The sequence below is a fragment of the Sciurus vulgaris genome (assembly GCF_902686455.1).
Source record: "Sciurus vulgaris genome assembly, chromosome: 12".
Lineage (NCBI taxonomy): Eukaryota > Metazoa > Chordata > Mammalia > Rodentia > Sciuridae > Sciurus > Sciurus vulgaris.
This window is the reverse complement of record NC_136473.1, coordinates 24,776,958-24,802,027: the sequence shown is the minus strand read 5'-3', so window position 1 is coordinate 24,802,027 and position 25,070 is coordinate 24,776,958. Positions and strand designations below refer to the sequence as shown.

Sequence of the window (25,070 nt, the reverse complement as noted above, 5' to 3'; positions counted from 1 at the left end):
TTGTTTTCTGGCTTTGTTTATCCAGTTGTTAATTTGATGATAATTCGCCTTTTGATTTTTTTTAAAGATATTTTAATCTCGTTTATTTTTCTGTAGTTTTACTTAATGTGGATTTATTTTAACTTACTTTGTGATGTATTGTGGTTCTTCATTGTCTTCTGGAAAGTTTTTGTAATTTGTTCTTTGCTTTTGTGCTGTTTTCTTGTTCATATTTCTCGACTCATTATGTTAGGCTTACTCATTGCATTTTTCATGCCTTCTGTCCCCTTCCTTTTGTATTTTTCATATTTGTATCTTGTGTTAACATCCTAGATATTTTTATTTGGCCTATATTGTTGCCCACTAATTCTCTTTTCATCCATATTCAAACCATGTTAATCTCCCTCCTATTGATTTTTAAATTTGTTTTTACTTCTGGAATTTTTATTTATTATTTATAGTTTTCTGCTCACTGCAGTCATTTTTAATTTTGTCTTGTACATAATTTGATTATAATAAAGATACTTATTTTAAAATCCTTATCTGATAAATCCAAAATACATATATGTTTTTTGATTTCTTGTTTCTGCTGGTTTTTATTCATATTGTGTCATCACTTATGTGCTTTGTACTTTTTGTTGTTCTCGAAGTTCCAGTTAACACATTGTAGAAATTATTTGTAGCAAAGTCGATATTATTTTCCTTCAGGGGATATATATAATTACTTCTTTTTGCAGCCTGCGGGTACTTGTTCAGGGTTATTTAGTTATATGTTAGAGTTCTAGATGATAAAAGCCCCGGTGCAGTCCATTTGAGAACCCATGTACTTTCAGTTTACTCCTAGCTTGTGTCACAGTTGAAAGTGGGGAGAGGTTTACTTCTTCCTTTCTGTGTTGGTTGTCTGTACCCACCTTTCTGGAATTTCATTCTTAAGTTAGATACTTAACTATCACATCAGTTCTTAATATTTCAGTAACATTTTAAAAATTAAATGTTTAAATTTAATATCAATTGTTAAAATATCTCAAATGAAAATTTAAAATAACAAAATGAAAATTAATACTAAAATTGTTGACAATATAAAAATAAAAATTTAATGCTAACCTTAAAGGTTAAGATTAAAATATCAATTTGTTAGGGAGTGCAGTACTGGGAATGAATGGATGTGCCAATGAGCTATATCCCTGTCCCGAAAAGTATGAAAACTTTTACAGTAGTTTAAACTATTTTTAAGGTGTTTTTCAGAAGTTGTGTTGATCTGAATTAGTCTGCCCTTTTAAGAAGTATCAATGCTAGCACCTAAACTTATAAATGTTTTCCTTTATTTATGTTACTATGCATGATAACTGTAGAAATGATTAAGAATACTTGGTCAGTGGTGGTTTGACTATTCTCATGCAGAACTAATAATGAGAATTTGTTAATGTTGTGTATTTCCTTAAACAGTCATTTTTAAGGAATTTTTAAACACAGGTAGTCATTTTATTTTTGATAAAACTTTTAAACAAATAAACTTGTATGTTTATTTTTAGGTTGGGCTCATGTGGTTTGTGCCCTGTATATTCCAGAGGTACAGTTTGCCAATGTTTCTACAATGGAACCAATCGTTTTACAATCTGTTCCCCATGATCGATACAATAAGGTACAGTGGATATTATTTTATTACTATATGATTATAATTTTTTTGTTGTAAAACTAGATGAAAAAAATTTTTAATTTTTAAACTTAAAGATATTCTTCAAATTCTATAGAGATTTGGTAAAATATAAAATTACTGTCCTAAACTTGTTATAAAAATGTTACCAATACTACCGGAGTATAATACAAATAAATAAAACCTGTTACCAAAAGGTCTAAAAAGTCTAACATAGGTATTTTTTTTTTTTTTAATATTTTTGTTTTTCTAGTTGTAGGTGGACACGATACCTTTATTTTATTTTTATGTGGTGCTGAGGCTCAAATTCAGGGCCTCATGCATGCTAGGTGAGTGCTCTAACACTGAGCCACAACCCCAGCCTGGTATTTGTTATTTTAGTGTTTATAGGACATTTTAATCCTTACGGATTTGTCCTTTAAAAATTACTGGTATTTTAAGCTTTTCCAAGCATCAAGGTTTTATTACATTTGAATTAATATTAAAAAATATTTTTATTATGTGATTAATACTTATTTAAAAAATTTGAAAGTTCAGAGAAGTAAAAAGATAAAAAAATCTTCATATTCTTTTAGATTTTTTCTGTGTATCTTTGCATATGTTAAATATACTTATAAAACATTTGGATCATATTGCTCATTTTATTTGCTTTCGAAACATACTAATCCTAAACATCTTTTTGTGTCAATAAATATTTTTACTGTATTTTTAGTGGATAGTCTATAATGCAGAGAACAGTAAGATTCAACAAACTCTAGTTTAAGTAACCTTCATTATGGAAGGGCCAGTTTGGTGTCTGGTGTGTAGTTTATACAATTTGAATTCGTGTGAAAAAGGTATGAACAATTTGTCCTCTAAAATGCAACTGGAAACTGGTTTTCTATAAAATTGCTCATAATCCCATATCATGTTAAGTACATTATATATAACCATTAAAAATGCTGTTCCTTTAGTGAAGAATGGTGGTAAAGATTTTAAGTTCTTTTTAGAGGTTTGTCGTGGTTAATTATTGTGTATTTATTTGTTCATTTTAATATTGTAACCTCCCTCAAAGTGTTTCATGTTAGAAATAACATTCTTTTGTCTTATGTATCTGCTGTATACATCTTTTTGTCCAAGATTTAACAGTGCCTTCAATTATTTTTTTTTTTTAATTGCAGTACCAAGGGTCAAATCCACGGCCTCAAGCATGCTAGACAAGCATGCTCTCACTGAACTATGCAACCCCTCTGCTATCCTAACATTTTTTTTCTCCCATTTTTCATTTTATTGGTGCATTACAGTTGTACATAATGGTGGGTGATAGTATTTTTTTAACTTGCATTATGTCTGTGGTTTTTACACTTGCTAATCTAGCAGTTATGTTTTTCTAGTATAGAAATTTAAAACATGTAATTTATTCAACTATTCTGTTTGTCTTTAATGAAAGATTTCCCCACACTAGTACATAAAATTTTTTATTTAGTATTTTCTAAGATCATTTAAAAAATACTTGTTTTTCCTTTGAATTTTGAAATAATTTCAAGCTTTTATGCACGTTACAGGAATAGTACAAACTGTTCCCCCTTAAGGCATTTGAGAGTAATTTACCAATATAATATCTTTTCACCCCCAAATACTGTAGTATGCATTTTTTATAAAGAAGGGCATTCATTCCAATGGCTGGGAATGTGGCTCAGTGGTAAAGCACCTGCCTAGGAGGTGCCAGGCCTTAGTTCAATCCTGCCAGTACCATAAGAACAACAAAAAAATAGAGCATTCTTTTTTTTTTTTTTTTCTTTTAGTGATCAATAGATCTTTTATTTAATTTATTTATATGCAATGCTGAGGATCTAATCCAGGGCCTCTCACAAGCCAGGCAAGCACTCTACCACTGAGCCACAACTCCAGCCCAAGAGCATTTTTCTACATAACTGCAATATAACCATCAAGATCAGGAAATTAAGAGATTCATTACTACTATCTGATATTGGCCTCATTCACCTTTCCTTGGTTTCCTCAGAAAAAGCAAAAAGATTGCAATTTACATTTTGTTTCTTTGGTGTCCTTTACTCTCAAATAGTAACTTATCTTTCCATGACTTTCATAACTTTGATACTTTTGAATGTTACAGTTCATAAATTTTGTAAAATGTCCCTGTTTGGATTTGTCTGATGTTTCCTCATGATTAAATAAAGATTGTATGTTTTTGACAAGAATATTACAGAAGTGATTCTGTGTTCCTGTTGCATCCTATTGGTTGGTACATGATGTCAGTTTTTCCCATTACTGGTGCTGTTACTTTGATCACTTGGTTGAAGTGGAATCTGTCAGTTTTCTTCACTATTAGGTTGATCTAAAACCCTTTATAATCAATAAACATTTTGTGGGGAAGTAATTTGTATGTTAAATATCTTGTTCCTGTGCTTTCTGCATTTTTTTCACCAATTTTAGCATACTTGATATTTCTTGGCTTAATTTATGCTGGTGATTGATAATAAGTGGTGGTTTCTAATTCTGTAATTTCGTTTACATTCATCAGTTAGCATTCCATAATAAGAAAAAAATGTTCTTACTGATTATAAGTATAGACATATGTATTAATATTTTATTTTAATGGCTTATATTCCATTGCTGTCTTTTATGTTGATGTTCATATTATCCCAAATTTGACCAGTGGGACCTCTTTAAGCTGACTTCTATCCTTTGACATGTCCTATCATTCTGTGAGCATTCCCTTCTGATACCATATATTCCAGGCACAACTGTATCATTCCTGTTCTAGCTCTGGAATTACTATTTCTCCAAGGGGCTTTTTTTTTTTTTTTCCTTTTAGGCGAGAATGATATTTAGAAACTGAAGTGGGCATTAGGTGTGCTTATTGTTCTTGGGATATTGGTAGTCTTAGGCCCTCTTATTTGGTATAATTAGGAAGTATATGCCTGTATATACATACAGAGATACAACTTGACACAATCAACATCTATATTGTTTCTGTATTTATATATGCTGAAAAGTGTGAGGTCATAGGGATAATTCTGATGTAGTATATGGATATATACATACACATCTGTGTCTTTATATCCATTTCTAGATAATAAGATCCATGAACTTATAGTGATTTACCTAAATCTAATTCAGCAGCACAGGGTTCATATTAATTTTTTTTTTCATATTAGACTCATCTCAGAAACTTGTCTGTCATTATCCTCAATAATTTATTTGACCAGGCTCTCCTGTATTAATAAATATTCTGTTGCTGCTACTGCCTGATACAGGTGCCATTGTCATCTCATTTTCAGGTTCCATACCCTGTTCTGGTTTGTTGCTGCTTTTTGAGACAGGATCTCACTAAGTTGCTTAAAGGCCTCTCTTGAGTTGTTGAGGTTGGTTTTAAACTCTTGATCCTCCTGCTTCAGCTTGCCCAGTGCTGGGATCACAGGTGTGTGGCACTGTGCCTGGCCCTTTCTTTTGTGACTTCACAGTCAGCTTCCATCTTCCACTGCCTTCTCTTCCTTCTGTTGTTGATCTCTTCACCTCGCTCAAACATCACACTTACCTCTACCCCTGCTTCTCTTGTGGGAGCAAAACCTGTTCAGGCTGTGACACTTGTATTGGACTGCTCCTTTCTCTGCTGCATGGAGACTTTCCTTTTTTGGCTCCACCTCATGCTTAAGAATCAAATATTCAAGAAAGAATAGAAAGGGAGGGTGGAAGGAAGACTGAATTATTTATATATAAATCTTTTTATGAGTCTAGAATTAATTTTAGAATATGGTGAGATGTGTCTAACCTTTTCTTTCCCACCCAGTTAGTTGTCTTTTTTAACACTATTATTGAACAATCTTTTTTTAATAGTGATTTGAAATACTATTTGAATTATTACCAAATTCTTGGGTATATTGCTGTACTTTTTTTCTCTGTTCCATGAATGTGTCTATTCATGTCCTGAAACCACACTATGTAAAATTAATATGTCTTTATGTATTTTGGTATCTGGTAGAACAAATAGTCATGTATTTATTTTTCCAGATGAACATTAGGACTAACAAAAATGCAATTTCAGTTTTACTAGGGTTATAGTGAAATACTTTTTTTAGGGATTAACATATATTTTTATATATTTTAATATATTTTTAGTTGTAGATGGATACAATGCCTTTATTTATTTGTGTGATGCTGAGGTTTGAACCCAGTGCCTCACATGTGCCAAAGCACTCTACCACTGAGCCACAGCCCCAATTAATATCTTTTTATAATAGGAAACATTCCTTTAGAAACATGAATTTAGCAGGGCACGTTGATGCACTCCTATAATCCCAGCAACTTGGGAGGCTAAGGCAGAAGGATTGTAAGTTTAAGGCCAGCCTTAGCACCTTAGCAAGGCCCTAAGCAACTCAGTCTCAAAATAAAAAATAAAAGGGCTGGGGACAACTCAGTGGTAAAATGCCTCAGGGCTCAGTTCCCAGTACAGGGGGAAAAATAAATAAAAATAAAAAAAGCTGTAGAAACATGGATTTAATTTTTCTTTTATTATAGTTTTCAGTTTTCTTTCTTCCCTTTCCCTTTCCCTTTCCCTTTCCCTTTCCCTTTCCCTTTCCCTTTCCCTTTCCCTTTCCCTTTCCCTTTCCCTTTCCTTTCCTTTCCCTTTCCTTTCCTTTCCTTTCCTTTTCTTTTCTTTCTGTGCTGGGAATTGAACCGAGGGCCTTGTGCATGTAGGCAAGCACTCTTACCAACTGAGCCATATCCCCAGCCCCTATTATAGTTTTCTTACATGTGATTGTTCTTTGTATTTTTAGACATAAAGATTTTTGTTGTAGTTAATTTGTTTTGTTATAGTTAATGTTAGAATATGTTACCTTATGAACGAGGTGCAGCGGTGCACTCCTGTAGTCCCTGTCTACTCGGGAGGCTGAAGCAGTAAGATTACATATCTGAGGCCAGCCTGGACAATTTGAGATAGACTGTTTCATGAAAACAACAACAACAACAAAAGAAGAAGAAATTTCAGCTTAATAGTAGCTGGGTGTGGTGGTGCACACCTGTGATCCCAGCTACTCAGGATGCTGAGGCAGGAGAATCTCGAATTCAAATTGAACCTGGGCAGTTTAGCTAGATTCTATCTTAAGATAAAATATAAAAAGGTTTGGAAATGTAATTTAGTGGTAGGGTGCTTGCCTACACATGTGTGAGGCCCTGAGTTTAATAATCTCCAGTACTATACACCCCAAAACAATTAGTTATATTCTGTTCATATACATTTAATATGCCTAATAGGGGACATGCAATTCTGAAATGATAGGAAGGGTTAAAAATAAATTTTTGAGTTTTTGGAAGTTATCAATCCATTTTTGATGGTAGTGAGGGATAATTTTGGGTCTGTGTATTTAGTTGTGTTGGGCATTGAACCCAGGGCCTTACCTATGCTAGGCAAGGACTCAACCACTGAGGTATATCCTTAGCCCTATTAAATTTTCTACATGTCATTTTATATGTAATATTCATTTTTTATACCATTTTTTAAAAAACCAGATTCTCTCTCTCTCTTTTTTTTTTTTTTTTGGCAATACTTGGGATTGAACCCAAGTCCCCCCCACACATGCTAGGCAAGCACTTTACCACTGAGCTGTATGTACTCTCAGCCCTTTTTATTTTATTTGAGACAGGGTCTCACTAAGTTGGCTAGGCTGATCTGCAATTTTTGATCCTGCTTCCTTAGCATCCCAAATTGTTGGGATTATGGGTGCATTTCTCTACACTGGCTTGATTTTAGTTGTAAAATGATTTAGTGTTCTGTATACTTACTGAGAATTTCTTATTTGCGATAAACTAAAAGGTTGTTAATTCATGAATTTTTTGAGAGGCACAACTCTTTTTTTTTTTTTTTTTTACTTTTTTTATTGTAAACAAATGGGCTACATGTTGTTTGTCTGTTTGTACATGGGTTAAAGGCATACCATTTGTATAATCATAAATTTACATATGGTAATGTTGTTTGATTCATTCTATCATTTTTCCCTTCCCCCCCACCCCTCCCACCCCTCTTTTCCCTCTATACAGTCTTTCCTTCCTCCATTCTTGCCCCCCTCCCTAACCCTAACACTAACCCTAACCCTAACACTAACCCCTCCCACTCCCCCCTTATGTGTCATCATCCACTTATTAGCGATATCATTCGTCCTTTGGCTTTTTGAGATTGGCTTATCTCACTTAGCATGATATTCTCCAATTTCATCCATTTACCTGCAAATGCCATACTTTTATCATTCTTTATGGCAGAGTTATATTCCATTATATATATATACCACAGTTTCTTTATCCACTCATCAATTGAAGGGCATCTAGGTTGGTTCCACAATCTGGCTATTGTGAATTGAGCAGCTATGAACATTGATGTGGCTGTATCTCTGTAGTATGCTGATTTTAAGTCCTTTGGGTATAGGCCAAGGAGTGGGATAGCTGGGTCAAATGGTGGTTCCATTCCAAGTTTTCTAAGGAATCTCCACACTGCTTTCCAGAGTGGCTGCACTAATTTGCAACCCCACCAGCAATGTATGAGTGTACCTTTCTCCCCACATCCTCGCCAACACCTGTTGTTGCTTGTATTTTTGATAATCACATTCGAATTGGGGTGAGATGGAATCTTAGGGTGGTTTTGATTTGCATTTCTCTTATTACTAGAGATGTTGAACATTTTTTCATATGTTTGTTGATTGCTTGTACATCTTCTTCTGTGAAGTGTCTGTTCATTTCCTTAGCCCATTTGTCGAATGGATTATTTGACAACTCTTTAAAGACATGGTTTAAGGTAATTTGATGTCATGAGAAACAGATCCAGAGAGATTTGTGTGTTGAGCTATTTTTTCATTGTATAACACTAGAACATTTAAATAAGAGCACAAATTATTAGTTTACTCTATTTAAGTTTGGAATCAATTTGCACAAAATTGAGTAAATTGTGATATGTGTGAGTTTGATTTTAATACTTAGCAAAGTGTATCAAGTTGCCAGGGAAACATACTTTGAAGGCATGCTAGTGATTCTTAACCTTACCAAAAAAAAATTTTTTTTAGTTGGCAATGGACCTTTATTTTATTTGTTTATATGTGGTGCTGAGAATTGAACCCAGTGCCTCACATGTGCTAAGCAAGAGCTCTTCCACTGAGCCACACCCCAGCCCAATTTTTAACCTTTTTTTGAATCTTCAAGAGTCTAGCAAAATAAGAGGACGCTTTCCCCAGAATAATATACATTCCAACATATAAATAAAAATCTTTGGAGGATTATAAAAATACCCTTGATATGGGCTCAAACCCTTGTTTTCCAATAATGATGAGGATTTCCAAATTTTAGATTCTACCAGATAATAAACACACTTCATAAAAATGTTTTACAAATATGTAAAACATTTGTAATATTTTAGTATATTCTAACTCTTTTTGATCTGTAAGATCTGGGAGAGGAAAAAAGTTATAATTATGCCAAATATACAGATGTTATCCCTGGTTCTTCGCTTAATTTTGAATGAGTAAAATTTCATCTAAGCTGGATATGGTGCCGCACACCTGTAATTCCAGAGACTCTGGAGGCTAAGGCAGGAGGATGGCAAGTTCAAAGCCAACCTTAGCAAAAGCAAGGTACTGAGCAACTCAGTGAGACCCTGTTTCAAAATAAAATACAGAATAGGGCTGGGGATATGACTCAGTGGTCAAGTGCCCCTGAGTTCAATCCCTGGTACTCTCCTGTCCACCCCCCCGACCCCCAAAAAACCCCCCAAAACCTACATCTAATGTTTGTGCCTTAATTTTGCTTAACCATTCTCATATCACTGAATATGGAGGTTTCATCCAGCTGTTTTTCACTTATTAAATAAGAACATGACAACAATCTTGTTTCACTAAAACTTTTTTTCTCCCTGTGTTTTGGATTATTTTCTTTGGCTAGAAATAGAATTATTGTGTCATAGTCTTATTCCTAAAGTACTCATAATATTGCATCATTTTCCCCCAGATTCATACAACTGTTTATAATGTATGAAAATGTCATTTTTACACCATTGCCTATACTGAATTATCATTTATTAAAATGATAATGATAGTAGTATTAACTACTAATTTGATAATTCAAAAATAATCTATAGTGTGTGTGTGCGTGTTTTACTGGGATGGAACCCAGGGCCTCGTGTATACTAGGCAGTTTCTCTAACCTCGAGCTATATCTTCAGTCTGTACTTTGTTTACTTGTGAGAGTGTCAGAGTAGCATTTATTTTTTTGTTCATTTGTCTCTTAAACCTATTAGTAAACTTGATGCTGAGTTTTGCTCATCCGTACCAGAGGTACTTTTCTATTTTGCCTTTTAGTTTTAGTGACTTCAGGAGAATACTTGGTATTCATCCATACACACTTATACTTTATAGATAGGTGTGTATGGGTGAGAGAGAGAGAGAGAGACAGACAGACAGTGATTAAACTCAATTTTTTAAAAATTCAATTCTTGTTAATTCTTGTTAACTTGGCCGTATAGGAATATACACTATGTGCTGTATTATTGTTGTTATTTTTCTGCATTCATACTGCAGATATCATTCTCTATGTGAAACAAGAAATCTGTACACATAGGCAAAGAATAGGTATGTAGGACTAAGAAAATTATATCACATTTGGCATTGCCAATCACTGAAGTTCCAGGAAATCAACACAGGGTGTTAACTGCAATTCTTGTTCTGGCTCATTCTCCCCAGATGGCGAAAGTCTAATGTCTTCTGTACACACTAAGTGAGACACATAAAGCTTTCACCTTACAACTTCTTCAGTTTTCAGAGTCACATGGAAGACGAAAGTGACTTTGTTCATTGTCAGTGGCTAACTTTTAAGGAGAAAAGTGCAGTCACCATAATGGTTACATCTGTAACACTAAAAACCTAAGAACCGAAGTGTTAAACACGTAGAAGATTGTCATAAGTCAATGTCTTTTGTGCCATAATATATACATGGGTCCTTGATCTCTTCTTTTTTGATGAAGAAAACAGTGAGGATCACTCATTTGAATGTGTTGACAGTTTTTCTCACAGCTCATGGAACACCACTGACAACGCATTACAGCAGACTTGGTCTCTACCTTACATCCCATCCTGCTGCATGGAGGTGTCATCACAATCATCTTTTGTACTGTTGGGTTAGGCATTCTGTTCTGTCACCATTTTTTTCTTAGACAAATTAATACAGAATATAAGTAAAAAATTATTAATTTACTAGCAAGGAAAATAGCAAGGTGACAATAGAATGTGCAGGTTTAGGGAGGGTATAGAAATGAAGGGATTATGTATGGGAGCTAGGTTGACTGATGTAAGTAGTATTTTAAAAATAAGAAAACATGAAGTTTTTATTTTATAGCATGTGAATATGTCTATTTGTATGTCTTCATATTCAGCACCCGGGATATAGATAGGGAGCCATGGTGCCCTCCTTAAGCAACACATCATACAATGCTCTTCTAGGTTTATTCTTACTTTTAAGTTTCACTGCTCCAGTGTGATCGTTCTTAGACATCTAAGGAAAGGAACTTGACAGGATCTAATTAGAAGAAGGGGTCCTCTTATGCCCCTTTGAGCAACTTTCATTTTCATGTTAACAACGTATCCCAAGCCCCAGGATTTATCGTCTCCACCCCCTGCCTATCAGTCTGTCTTCACCTTGGCCATTTCCCACCAACCTCCTACCATCTTTTCCTGAATCTCTGCTTGTTTCCCCTTGGGACTGAGGTGTGACTAAGGGAAGGGGCCTTAGGCCCCTAAGCTAGGCCTTTCTCTCTCTTTAGGACTAAGAAGCCAGACTTTGCAAGTGCTCTGGAAGCTCAATCCTTACTCACCCAAAGATCTCAAATCAAAAGTGACCCAGTCTTCATCTCCTCCCCACTCCTTACTCTTACTTAAGGCTTTGTTTCACTGGACTCAAGGCCATCCTGAAGGTATTTGGCCATAGTCTTGCTACATGGAGAAAAATCTTTGTATTGACATATTGTTTCCTGAGTTTGCTTCCGGACCTGGAGAAATTCAGTGGCCATCTGGCATACCCAAGATCCCCTTGTCCCTGTTGCCTCTCTCCTAACTTAACTGTGTCCTTATTTCCTACCTTCTTTCCCCACCTCAGAAAAGCAAAACAAAAAACTACCTTACTAGAGGAATTAGGTAGGTAAGGGATGATCACATTGGAGTTTGAAATTAAAAACACCAAAAAAAAAAAAAGAAAAAAAAAGAAAAAAAAAAACCTTAAAATGCATTTGGTTCTCTCTACACTGGCTAAGAATATTGTTCTACACTGTAAGTTTTAAATGTCATGTTTCTGTATGAATGTAGTGTATTTCTGTATGAATGTAGTGTAAGTTTTAAATGTCATGTTTCTGTATGAGTAGCATTGTGTATGAGTGGCCCCACAGGTACATTCATCCTCCTAATCACCTCCTTTGCAGCCCCTCAGTTTAATGAAGAAAAGAGAGAAAAGAAAAAACAAACACAAAGCCTTAAGCTATTTTAATTCTTCCTTAACCTAATGAGCATGGTTCTAACCACTGTAGATGGGCTTATATTAGAAACAGTCCCTCCTACCACAGTCCATTCTCAGAGCACCCCATGCTCAACACATCTCATTCCCAAGTGACAATTAGTGGCTAGAAACTTAATGCTTTTCTGCATTTGTTGTTTTGTTGTTAATTTCTGCACCCGTCTTCTGTTAAAGATGCACAGTGGGCTTTAAAAACAACAACAACAACAACAAAAAATACAAAACAAGCCCTTACCTTTTCTCCTGTCTCTGGGGAATGTGAGCTGATATTTAAGATTTTGGGTTCTTTTTACTATCCACTGTTCCTTAGCCAGAATTCTCTAGTGATCTGAAGCAATGTGACTAAAGACCAGTTTCTAAATTATGTGTTGGCAAGTTGCTTTATATTTAAAAAGAAAAAAAAAAAAAAAAAAAAAGGAAAAAACTGCCTGATTGTGTTATGCCAAATGATAGCAACATGAAGTCCTAATTTATTGTTCCCGATTGTTTTCCTACTGTCTGTGTACACTGGTACCCCTCTGTACCTGAGTCCTCAGGAGCCCCTGCAGCTTCTGGTGGATGCCTTCTCCCCAGGTGTTGGCCATTGTCTCACCCAGGGCCAACTTCCAGTCCTGCTTTTCTGAGTCAAGTTTAAAGAGCACTGCTGTTTCCCCTTATCTCACTTGATTTCCAAATCAGATATTCTTGCTGTAACCCCTTCCCCATGCGTTTCCCCAAAAGGTGAGCAGCCATTGTAGGAAACTGGACCAGACACCAACTTGGGGGCTTTAAGTCAAATAACCTCAAACCCATTTCTTCCTGTGTAGGGGTGCAAGTCTCTGAAGCTCTCACCCCCACCCTTAGTCTGCATGGAAAATGTACTGTGATTCCCCCATCCCCAACTAACTACCCTTGCCTTTGGTGTGAGATGTTTCCTAGTTCAACCTGAGTCCCCTGCTCCTCTGCCAGCCAACCCCCAACCAGCAATAAGAGTCCAAGCCAGGGCCTCCTATCCACACTCCCTGCCTCCTATCCATACATCCCACGCCACCCCCTAGGGAATACCTGGATTTCCCACTCTATATCCACATACTGTAGCATTCATTCTCCATCTCTTACCTCACCTGTGGTGGTTTATGAGTGTGATGGGGTTTTTAAGATTATTATAAATCAGTAAAAAGAAAAAACTCACACAAAAAAAGAAAGAAAACATGAAGTTTTTATTTTATAGACATGTGAATATGTCTATTTGTATGTGTCTGTCTGTGATTATGGTGGGTAATGGCATGGCCTGAGATGCCAGATAGAGAACAAGGCATCTAAAAGCAAATATTAAGAATACATTTGCATCTGAAATTGGGATCCTGAGGCTTCATTTCCCAACAGTGATGTCCACTATGACCAGGTAATAGAAAACCATGAGGGTCCCCGATAGAAACTAGAAACAGAGTATACCTATGACATGTTCTTGTTTTGATCAGGCTGCTACTGCTGGCAGTGTTTCTCCAACTACAAAATTGTTGGATACACACAGTTTATCAGATTTTCCCACCTCCATTATTGGTCAGTTTTATTTTTCTTTGAAAGCTCAAAGCATTACATGGTCTGGAACTGCAACGACCCACATTTCTAGAGAACACACCATATGATATCTTCACTCTGCGTATTGAATCCAGGGGCACTCTACTACTGAGGTACAGTCTTCAACTCTTTATTCTTTGAGACAGGATCTCACTAAGTGGTCTTGAACTTGAGATCCTCTTGCTTCATTCTCTAGAGTAGCTTGGATTATGACTTGCACCACTGTGCCCAGCTGGCCATCTTCTCATTAATCACACTGGTTTTAAGGTTCTGCTTGCCCTTATTCTGCTATGGCCTTCTTTCAGCTTAAATTTGCAGTGTCTTTTCTCCAAATAAGGTTGCTATCCAAGCTACTTTACATATCTTTCTCAGGGGTCACAATTCATAATGGTCTGTCTTATGGCCCTCCCCAAATTCATTCTTCCAACATGGAAAATATATTCATTTCTTCCCAACACTTCCCAAAAGTGTAATCCATTTTGGCATCTACCTAAGTCCTAAATCTTATCTAAATGTAATAAACTCAAAAAGTCTCGAATTTCATCTTCTGAATCATCTAAATTAGATATGACAAAGATTTTGGTCCATCTCTAAGGTAGATTTGTGAACCTTGAGATGTAGAAAACAACAGGCGTAGGATAGACATTCTTAAATAGATAAATTGGAAGGATAAAAAGGGGCCACTAGTCTGAAGCTGGTTTGTAATATGGGAGAACAAATTTAATTAAGTTTTGAGACCTGAAAATAGTTCTTGGTGGCCTGATGATCTGTCTCTACCCCATACTTGGTCCTGGGTGGGCAGTCTGCCCTTGTAAAACAAGAATAATTCATGGGCACAGGTCTCTGTAGCTATGCTTCCATCTGGACTAAAGTACTGAGTACTTACTCCTCAAAGTAGCATGCCCCTTTGTTAGCTGAGTGTGTGTGTATGTGTGTGTCTTGGGGGGAGGAAAGATAAGTCAGCCTAGTCTGGATTTGAGCTGATTTGGGGCTTGCTTATTCTGATCGCCTTCAGTATATGACAGGCTTCATTCTCCTCTAATTAATACCCTGTGCTTAGGTTGGGGCCTGGAGTGTTGTGTATTTTCCCCCACCGTGTACTTTAGCTTTCAGATATACCTGTTCACCTGTATGACAGGAAATGATTTTTCTTTGTGCTGTTCTTTTTACATACTTTTGCCTCCTTTTAGTGCAAAGCTGTTAGTTTATTTGATAGTTTGTGCTTGGAGATTTCTCTCCTTTTGTCTATCTTTTGTTAGGCTTTTTTGGTAGGCCTATCTTTGCTAGGTTTCACTGTTTCTTCCCCTCATCTGTATGTCAGACTTTGCTTTCTATCTGTGGAGACTTGTGAAGGGGACTAGTGAAGCCTCTTCCCCAACACTAAAAGACCTCTAACAGTATTGTTATAGATCCTGGGCTCAGAAATTTTTTTCTATCCCTTCCTAAGGGTAAAAGATGATTTTCCTTTGCCTGTCCCTTTCCCACGGTGAGTTTTTTATTTGTGGTTTAGAGACAACAGTTTGCTGCCAATTCTAGAGGCTTAAGACTTTTGAAGAAGAGAAGTGTCTAAGCAAGTGGTGGGATTTCATGGCTTATTTCAGTGGTGCCTCATCCATTCCTTCTTTATGCCTGCATCACAGGGAGGCATGCAGGGAGACCCTGTTCTTCCTGTCTCTGATCTTCCTTGTGAGCTTCTTGTGAAAATCTGGAAAAGATCCTGTGGGTAGATGTGAAATCCTTTGCTCTGTGGGTACCAATGATTCTACACTATCATGCTATTCTATAATTAACATTTAGCAATTTTGTTAACATTTTAGCTTATTGGTTCTTAATCCCTGTATGGTTTCCTGTCTTCCATTCTATGCTAGGCATTGGTGGGTAATGAGTGTCTCATTGCTCATAGGGGAGAATGGGAGAAAATATGATTTCTAGGTATAATTGGTCCTCTATATTTGTGGGTTCTGCATCCACAGATTTAGCCAACTGTGGATCACGTACACACTTCTTTTTTTGCCATTGTTTTCTAAATAATATTATATAATGACTTTGCTTAGCATTTACAGTGTTTTAGATATGAATAATGTAGAGATGACTTATATAGGAAGATGCACAGGTTATATGCAAATACTATGACTTTTTATATTGGGGACTTCTGCATCCATTCCAGGGGGAGGGGTGTACTGTAACCAGTTCCCTGAAGATATTGAGGGACAACTGTACTTGGTTGCCTTGTGCTGCACATTAAGGTTTTAAGAAAAGCTGCAGTTTTGTAGTTCAAATGAGTTTTTCTTACAAGGTTTGGAGTGATGCTCTTCTAGCTTTCTACTCTGTAAGTAGAATTGGAATTTTAATCTCTGAATCATTTTGATATGATTCTATAACATTGTTTCTTATATTAAAATGATATCAAAGTATAATTCTTTTTCTTTAAAAAGTGAAAACTTTTAGGCTATGAATTTGCCTCAGTATAGGCAACAAAATGTCTCATACTTGACATTTTATCTAGATGAAGTTTTGTTATTTGGGAACATTTTCTCAATAATCCCTATTAGTTTTCTTGATCCAGTAGCCATTTAGTGAGAATTTAAGAATTATCAAATCATTTCCCCTCTCTGTGCTTTCTGTGTCTTAGGACTCTGTTGTAAGATGCAGATATGATTGTAATTGTTATATGTTATCTGATGGAATGGTCATTGGCCATTTTATTGTGGTAAACACTCTTTAATAGTGTTTTAATTTGAAAGTTCCTTTTGTGTGATAGAGTGATAAGGCACTCAGCTGTCTTGTGCTTGATCTTTTTTATGGTATATCTTTTAGACCTGTTTGTACCTTTGGATCTAAAGCGTGCCCTCTGAAGATAGCAGTAATTTTAGTAATTCCCGAGATTTTGTTTGAGAATGTCCTTATTTTTGAAAGTTGGCTTGGCTAGATATGGGATTGTTAATGAGAGGGTTTTTTTTAATCTTTAAGTATTTTGAATATATTATTCTCTTTTCTAAACTTGATTGTTTCTGATGGGACTTTTGGGTATTAATTTTATTATTTTCCTTCATTGTGACAAGTCATGTTTTTGCTGTTTTCAAGATTTCCTCTTTGTTTTTGACTTTAATTATTTTGAATATGTCTTTTTGTGTATATTTTGTTTTGAGATTTTTGGGGCTCTTTTGATGCATAGATTATTAATTTTAACCTAATTTTGACAGTTTCTACCATTTATTTCTCTCTCTCTCTCTCTCTCTCTTTTTTTTTTTTTTTGGCATCAGGTATTGAACCCAGGAGCAATTTTTTATATTTTGCTTTTTTATATACTGAACCCAGCCCTTTTTTATATTTTATTTGAGACAGGGTCTCTCCAAGTTGCTTAGGGCCTCTCTAAGTTGCTGAGTCTGGCTTTGAACTTGGAATCTTCTTATCACAGCCTCTCAAACTGTTGGGATTATAGGTGTATGCCACAACACCTGGCTCTAACCGTTCTTTCTTTTTTTAATGTTGCTGTAATTTTTTTATACCTTTTTTTAAAATTTATTTATTTTTATGTGATGCAGAGGATTGAACCCAGTGCCTCACACATGCTAGGCAAGTGCTCTACCACTGAGTTACAACTGCAGGCCTAGCCATTATTTCTTAAAATACATGTTCTGTTTACCTTTTCCTGTCTTGGTTATTTTTATGTTGGTGTATTTAATGGTATCCCACATTTCTCTGAAACTATTCTTTTTTTTTTTTTTTTTTTTCCCTTTTTTTCCTTTTCATTACTGGGGATTGAACCCTGGGTCACTTTATCACTAAGCTACATCCCCAGTCCTTTTTATTTTTTATTTTGAGCCAGGGGGTCTTACTAAGTTGCCCAGGCTGGCCTCAGACTTTAATTTACCTTTCAAGTAGTGGATTATAGGTGTGCCACCACTCCCGCTCTGAAGCTGTTTTTTAGAAGTATAATTTTAAAAATACTTAGATTGCGTAACCTCTGTTTTCAAGCTTGTTGATACTTTTTCTTTTACCAGCACAAATCTTTTTTGAACCTTTTCAGTAAAATGTACACTTCACTTCGAAGTTCCATTTGGTTGACAGCTGTGTTTCTCTAACACTCGGGCACCCTCATTGATAGTTTCTGTTGCCTTTTTTTTTTTTTTTTTTTTCCTCCTGTGTATGGGTCACACTTTCCTATTTCTTTATATGTCATATAGTTTTTAGTTGAAAACAGATTTTTAGGTAATATATTATAGTCATTCTGGGTAATGATTCTTCTCCTTGTGGGTTAGTGTTTGGTCATTTTCTGAAATCTTATTTTCTCTCATATGGCCCTGTTCAAATGTATACCCACTTATTTTTAAATTTAATTTTGTAGGTTTGTCCTATCTTCAGTCCATGTGACAAACCTGTTGGCTTGGTTGTACATCCCCAGTCCTTTTTTTATATTTTATTTAGAGAGAGGGTCTTGCCAAGTTGCCCATGTTGGCCTCGAATTTAGTGTGCCTTAGCCTGGGATTATAGGTGAGTGCTACTGTGTGTACCCTTTAAGTCTTCTTAACCAGCTAGATTTTTACCTTTAGCTGTTGGATCTGTATGTATCTTAGAGACTATTTTTTCAAAGAGATCGAAGGTTTTCTCCCCGTCAGTCCTTAGAAGGAGCAGAATTGAATTATGTGCAGTTTTTCCAGACTATCAGGGATAAATGTGTATTACTTTTAAGTTTGTCTTTTTATAAGTTGACCCTGTGTCAGAGTGACTTACTATTCAGCCAGGTTTTGGACAGAGGTTATATTAGAACCCCTTGAGTATTATTGATTGGTAGACTTGTATGTGGCTTGGGAAATGCTTTTTTGAGCGGGATGGGGTACTGGAGATTGAATTTAGGGACACCTGACCACTGAGTCATATCCGCAGCCCTGTTTTATATTTTATTTAGAGACAGGGTCACACTGAGTTGCTTAGCACCTTGCTTTTGTTGAGGCTGGCTTTGAACTTGGCCTGCTTCAGCCTCCTGAACTGCTGGGATTACAGGTGTGTGCCACCATAGCGGTACATGCTTTTAAGTCTGCTACAAATCCTTCATTTTCTCTGATGGGTGCAGTATAGTTTATGTGTACAGTTTTATAGACTCCTGAGGATGAGTTTGATTTGAGGGCTCTTCCTTTCTGTCCAGTTCCTTGGTTCTTTCAGTTAATCTTATGGTCTGCTGTTTTTGCTCATTTCTACTTGTATCTTGGAGCTACTAGTCCCACTTCTCTATTGTGGGGTCCTCTCATCCTTGAACTTATTTAAATTTTTTGTGTAATTACACTGCATGTGGAGTTCATGTACTCTATTTTACTCTTACTTTTGTTTGTTTTTTTGTGGTGCTGGGGATTGAACCCAGGGCCTTGTGCATGCGAGGCAAGCTCTCTACCAACTGTGCTATGTCCTTAGCCCATACTTTTATTTTTGATTGACATATTATTGTATACATTTATGGGGTACAGGGTGATGTTGTGGAATATGTATATGATTTGGAATTCTCTATTGTTTTGTAGAGTGCCCTTATGCATGAACTATAAATCTTGTTTGTTTATAAATAAAGTCTGTCCTCTTGGACTGCACTGCTGAACTTTTTGGTTCTTAAGGACCCATTCACTGAGTAACCTCTCACACTATTGCTTTGAAACTGGGTGTAGAGATGGTATTCTTCTCCCAAGGAGATAACCTTGCTCAATGACAGGCTTTTGGGAGGGAGGAAGAGTACGGTAGTCCCCTTCCTGTTTTGGTTTCTCTCTGCCAACATGAACCCTCTGCTACCCCAGCAAGTTGGGGCAAAGATAATAGGGTTTCAGGATTCTTGACTTGTAAAACTGGGAGTCAGTACATGTGAGCTGCCAAGCCTGAATAGGACAAGAAGCATTGGTAGCTTGGTCCTCCCTCTGGTAAAACTTTAATCTCATATTAGGAGTTTAGAAAGAAGGATCCCTCATCTTCTTGACCATCCTGTCAGAGTGCAACCTCTCTCACTGGGGGAAGGAGTGGGAGATAGGTCATGATGGAACTAGGTCATGACTCCAAAACCATAGACTTTCACTGTTCTTTTTTTGGATTTAGATTTTCTTGAAAAAAATTACCCTATTTTGTGTATGTCCAGAATAGTTACAGAGATTTTTAAATGGTTTTCATCTGTGAAATTGTTTACTGCTCTGTGGAAAAGATCCCTGGAACCCTTTACTTTACTGTTCTGGATGTTCTATCTGTCCTCAATCTTTTTTTTTTTTTAAAGAAATAAAAATATATCATGATTTTAAGTTTTATTGAAGTCAGATGACATCATCTATTCACTTTCAGCTCTTTGGTTTTCTTTCTTCCTTTTCCTCTCCTCCCCTCCCCCTGTCCTCTCCTCTCCTCTCCTTCCTCTCCTCCCCTCCACACCCCTCCCCTCTCCCTTTTCCGTTTTCCCCTTTCCGTTTTCCCTTTTTCCCCTTTCCTTTCCCCTTTTCCCCTTTCCTTTTCCCTTTCCCCCTTTCCTTTTTCCTTTCCCTTTCCCTTTCCCTTTCCTTTCCTTTCCTTTCCTTTTCCCTTTCCTTTCCTTCTTTCCCCTTCCCTTTATTCTATCACTGAGCTATATCCCCAGCCTTTTTAATCTTTAATTTTGAGACAGGGTCTTGTCAAATTGCCTTGAACTTGAGATCCCCCTGCCTCAGCCCTCCTGAGTTGCTGGGATTATAGGCATTTGCCATTGCACCTGGCTAAATTATTATTTCAGTGTACTCCATCATTTTCTCTTTTAACTTTCTTGATTATTTATAGCCAAAAAGCAGTTAAAAAGTCTTCCCTTGTAATTGTATGATACTTCCTTCTTGTATTTTGAATGATTAGAAATGCTTTTATTCCATGTGTTTAGGTTGATGATGTTATAATTTGGGATTTTACTTTTTAAAAGTATAAAATGAGATGTAATTCAGGTCAGACTGAACCCTAGTGTTTCAAAAGAGGAGTTGAAATCATTTACCCAACTAGATTCGAGACCTTTTTCCTTCCTCTTTCCTCACTTCTTCTTTCCTTCCTGTACCAGGGATTGAACCCAGTGGCACATCCCCAGTCCTTTTTATTTATTTATTTTGAGACAGGGCCTCAGTAAGTTGCTGAGGCTGGCTTTAAACTCGGGATCTATCTACCTCAACTTCCTGAGCCACTTGGATTACAGACATGCACTCACTGGCCTTGGCTCAGTTTCTTTTTCTATATTCATCACCTAATTACATGTGGTTAGACATTAATTTTTTGTGAAGTCTCCTTCCATTGAGTTGATAACATACTGACTCTCAAAAATATTGTTTGTGTTATTCAGCATTCTATTACATGATGGGCCATAATTTATTTATTTTTTGGTGGTTCTGGGGATTGAACCCAGGGGCACTTTGCCTCTGAAGTATATCCCCCGTCCTTTTATTTTTCATTTTGAGACATGGTCCTGCTCTGTTGCCCAGGCTGGCCTTAAACTTGCAATCTTTCTGCTTGACTTCCTAAGTCACTGGGATTACAGGTGTGCCTCAGTCACCAGTTTCATCCATGACCTTGAGCTGTGAAAAAGTAGTAGTGTTAGCTGCATTTACATGGGAAATGGACCAGATGTCAGTCAGAGTTGACTTACACTTCTTGGGGCATTTGTGTGTGTGTGTGTGTGTGTGTGTGTGTGTGTGTGTTTATAAATTTTATCTTTATATCTTTATTTTGTTTTGTTTATTGAAATTGGGGATTGAACCTAGGAGTGTTCTACCTCTGAGCTACATCCCTAGTACTTTCTGTTTTAAAAATTTCTTTTGAGAGAGCATCTTGCTATGTTGTCCAGGCTGGCTTCAAACATGCAGTTCTCCTCCTTAGCTTCCTGAATAGGTGGGATTACAAGCCATTGTTTCTGACTGACACAATTCCTTACATAAAATCTTTGGGGCATTTTTGATTTACTAAGCTAAAGTGTCTTCCTTCCACTACAGCATATCATGTTGGTGGGGCTAAAGACAATGGGATTCTTTGTGGAGAGTTGGAATATAATCTTGCTCACCTACATGGGACAGTTCTTTAACCCATAGGTCCCACTCTGTGTCAAATCCCTTGTAAATATGCTCATTTCCAGCAGAGAGGAAAGGTAAACCTTTTTCTTATACTCTTGTTATAGGAATCACTTGAATATATTGACGAGGAGGTATTGTGAAAATAGTGTGCAGTAGACTGTCCTAGTCCTGGCATTGGTCCCTGTGAAGAGTCTTCCTGTTGCCAGGTTTTTTTTTTTTTAATTAAACTTTATTTTATGTGGTGCTGAGGATCAACCCCAGTGCTTCACACATGCTAGGCAAGTGTTCTACCACTGAGCTCCAACCTTAGCCCCTTGGCAGGGGTTTGAGGCTAATGAAGACAGTCCCATTAGTGAATTTTTACTAGGACTATTAGTATGTCATTGTTTATATTTTCCTGTTTCTATTGTTAGTAAAAAAAAAAATTACTGTCCATGAAAAAAAATCATGTTTCAAGTAGAGTGGGTTGGATAGTAAAACCTGACCGTCATTTCTGAAGATAGGCACAGCATGAATGAAGTTGACTAGTTCAGGTTCAGGTTAATGTACTGGGCATGCTGGTGCATGTCTATAATTCTACCAGCCCAGAAGGCTGAGGCAGGAAGATTGCAGGTTGGAGATCAGCCTGGTCAACTTAGCAAGACCCTGTCTCAAGAAAACAAACCAAATAGGGCTGGGATTATGGATCAGTGGTAGAGCAGTTGCCTAGCACATGTGAAGTACTGGGTTTGATCCTCAGCACCACATAAATCAATAAATAAAGGTATTATGTCCATCTATAACTAAAAAAAAAAAACAAAAACAAAAATATCAGACTAAGGGTAAGCACTCTATGACTTTGGTTTCATTTTTGTTTTTGTTCCTCTGCCTTCAGACTTGCTACATTTGTGATGAACAAGGAAGAGAAAGCAAAGCAGCCACTGGTGCTTGCATGACATGTAATAAACATGGATGTCGGCAAGCTTTTCATGTAACCTGGTGAGTACATTTCCATCATTATGTTGAAAAGAAATTGGTAAATGACTTGTATTAAAGTTATAAGTTAAAGACTTAGTTAGGTACCCAAGTATTAGTTAGAGTAAATTTTATTGGAATAGTTTTTAATGTTTATTACTTATTTGTAGTAAAGATAATTCTAATAACTGACTATATTTACTAATGAGGATTTGCACTAAGTGGATCTGGGTTCTAAAGTACACTAAGCTCCCATTTCGTCTTGTTTTTTAAAATTTTGGTCTTGGTCCTATGCCCTTTGATTTGTAATTAGATGAAATGAGCTGATATAGGTAGACTTGGCACAATGTCTGAAATATTAGCAAGGATCTATTGTGCTTCTTCATCTTCTTTGTCTCAAGGGAAATTAACACAGTCACCATCATTCTGGAGGTTTTGTGGGTTGCCTCTCACATTTACAACAAAAATTTGAATAATTTTCAAGGACAGAAATTATTCAAAACAAGATATTTTACATAGTTCAAAAAACTTTGGGAATAATCCATGCACTTATTAATTTTAATAATCCATTTATTCCTAATGGTTAGTGTAGGCACATGCTTATTTCTTGAGCTTTTAAGTATTTTCCAAACATGAAATTCCCTTTTTGGGTATGAGAGCTAATTTAATACTGTGATTTTGGAAATCACATTAAAATTGTGAAAGGTCAGATTGATAGGATTCTCATTCTAAACTAGCAGTATGTGTGTGTGAGTCTGTGCAAGAGAAAGAGATAGAGCTTGTGCACGTGAGTGCGCTTGTGTGCCTCACACCAAGAATTAAACATAAGGCCTGGTGTATGCCAGGCAGGAATTCTACAACTGAGCCCTGCATTTTACACCCCACAGCCCTGCATTTTGTATTTTAAAAAAAATAAAACCAGTACAACTTTAAGTTTCAGTTCCATTTCTTCTACTGTTTTTGTCTGAAGAACACTACTTAAGTTTCTTGTCTTTTGTGCCATGTTGCTGAACCCTTTAGAGTTGCAAAATTAGTCCTGAGTGAATGAATTTTTTCTCTTAAGCATAAGCAAGTTTGTATCCATGGACTAAATATGTCATTTCAGCCTTTTAGAAAAGCAAAGACTTTATTTGTACTTGTGATGTAGATTAAAAAAAAATAAAATGAACTGTTAATTATGAGTAGAAAATAATTTATTTTAAACTTTTTTTTTTTTTTTTTAAACCACATGGTCTCATAGTGTCCAGGTTGATTTCAAAATTCTGGGCTCCATTTAGCTTCCTGCTTCATTCAGCCTCCTGAGTAGCTGGGGCTACAGACGCACCCTACCATATCTGTGTCTTTGTCTCTGTCTGTCTCTCTTTTTATTTATTTATTTATTATTATTATTATTTATTTATTTTTTTACTTTTTTAATGGTGTTGTGGGGATTAAACACAGGGCCTAGCACTTGCTAGGCAAATACTCTATCACTGAGCTACTTCCCAGTCCCTGGGACTTTCTCTTTAAGAAACAATGTCTATTTGGTGACATTAAATATACATACATCTTCATCCTTGATAGAGATGAGGTGCTTGCTTTATTTTTTCTTTCATTCATTCATTCATTCATTCATTCATTCATTTACTTAGTTTTTGCAGTACTGGAAATTAAACCCAGGGGTGCGCTACCACTGAGCTATGTTCCCACCCCTTGGATGTTTTGAGACAAAGGATCTCACTAAGTTCCCCAGGCTGGCCTCAAACTTGGGACCCTCCTGCCTGAACCTCCAAGTAATTAAGAACTTATTTTAAATCATAACTATACATACCCTTTAAAAAATGATGAGTTGCAGGTTGGAGTGAGATGTACTTTGCCACAACTAAATAAAGCTTTTTCTCTTAGAAGATATATTTCCTTACAAACATTTTATGCTTAAAAGTAAATTTCGTTCATTTCTTTATGCTGTGTTGTTTTTTAATCCATGCACCTGGCCTTTATTTTCAGTGCTCAGTTTGCTGGACTTCTATGTGAAGAAGAAGGTAATGGTGCAGATAACGTCCAGTATTGTGGCTACTGTAAATACCATTTTAGTAAGCTGGTAAGAATTAGTTTTGAATTTAATATTACAATGCTAGTAATTAGTTTTGACAATAGAGTGACACCATTATAAAAAAAAACATAAGAAATTTACCTTAATTTTTCCTTAAGATTAAATGTTTAGCATGTTCTCTATTGGAAATGAAAAGATATATTAATTTAAAATAGATTATGCTTTGCTTGTGTTCTTTTGTAAAAATGAATAGTCTAAAATATTGTAGTTAAGAATATACATTAGTAGTCAATAGCAAATGTTGTGTACATTTAGT

The 25,070-nt window shown here is 36.2% G+C and overlaps 1 protein-coding gene across 16 annotated transcripts in view; it reads left to right on the top strand.

Annotated features, from left to right (window-relative positions):
* MLLT10 (MLLT10 histone lysine methyltransferase DOT1L cofactor) overlaps nucleotides 1–25,070 on the top strand; it is a 175,290-nt gene that overhangs the window by 49,003 nt on the left and 101,217 nt on the right. For all 16 annotated transcript variants that reach the window (XR_013758102.1, XR_013758103.1, XM_079106304.1 and 13 more), the window contains 3 exons: nucleotides 1,512–1,621; nucleotides 22,643–22,746; nucleotides 24,709–24,802. Coding sequence is in view for 14 of the 16 variants with exons in the window: in XM_079106304.1 (XP_078962430.1) it covers nucleotides 1,512–1,621; nucleotides 22,643–22,746; nucleotides 24,709–24,802 (308 nt within the window). In the remaining 2 variants the exon portion in view is untranslated. The remainder of the gene's footprint in view (nucleotides 1–1,511; nucleotides 1,622–22,642; nucleotides 22,747–24,708; nucleotides 24,803–25,070) is intronic.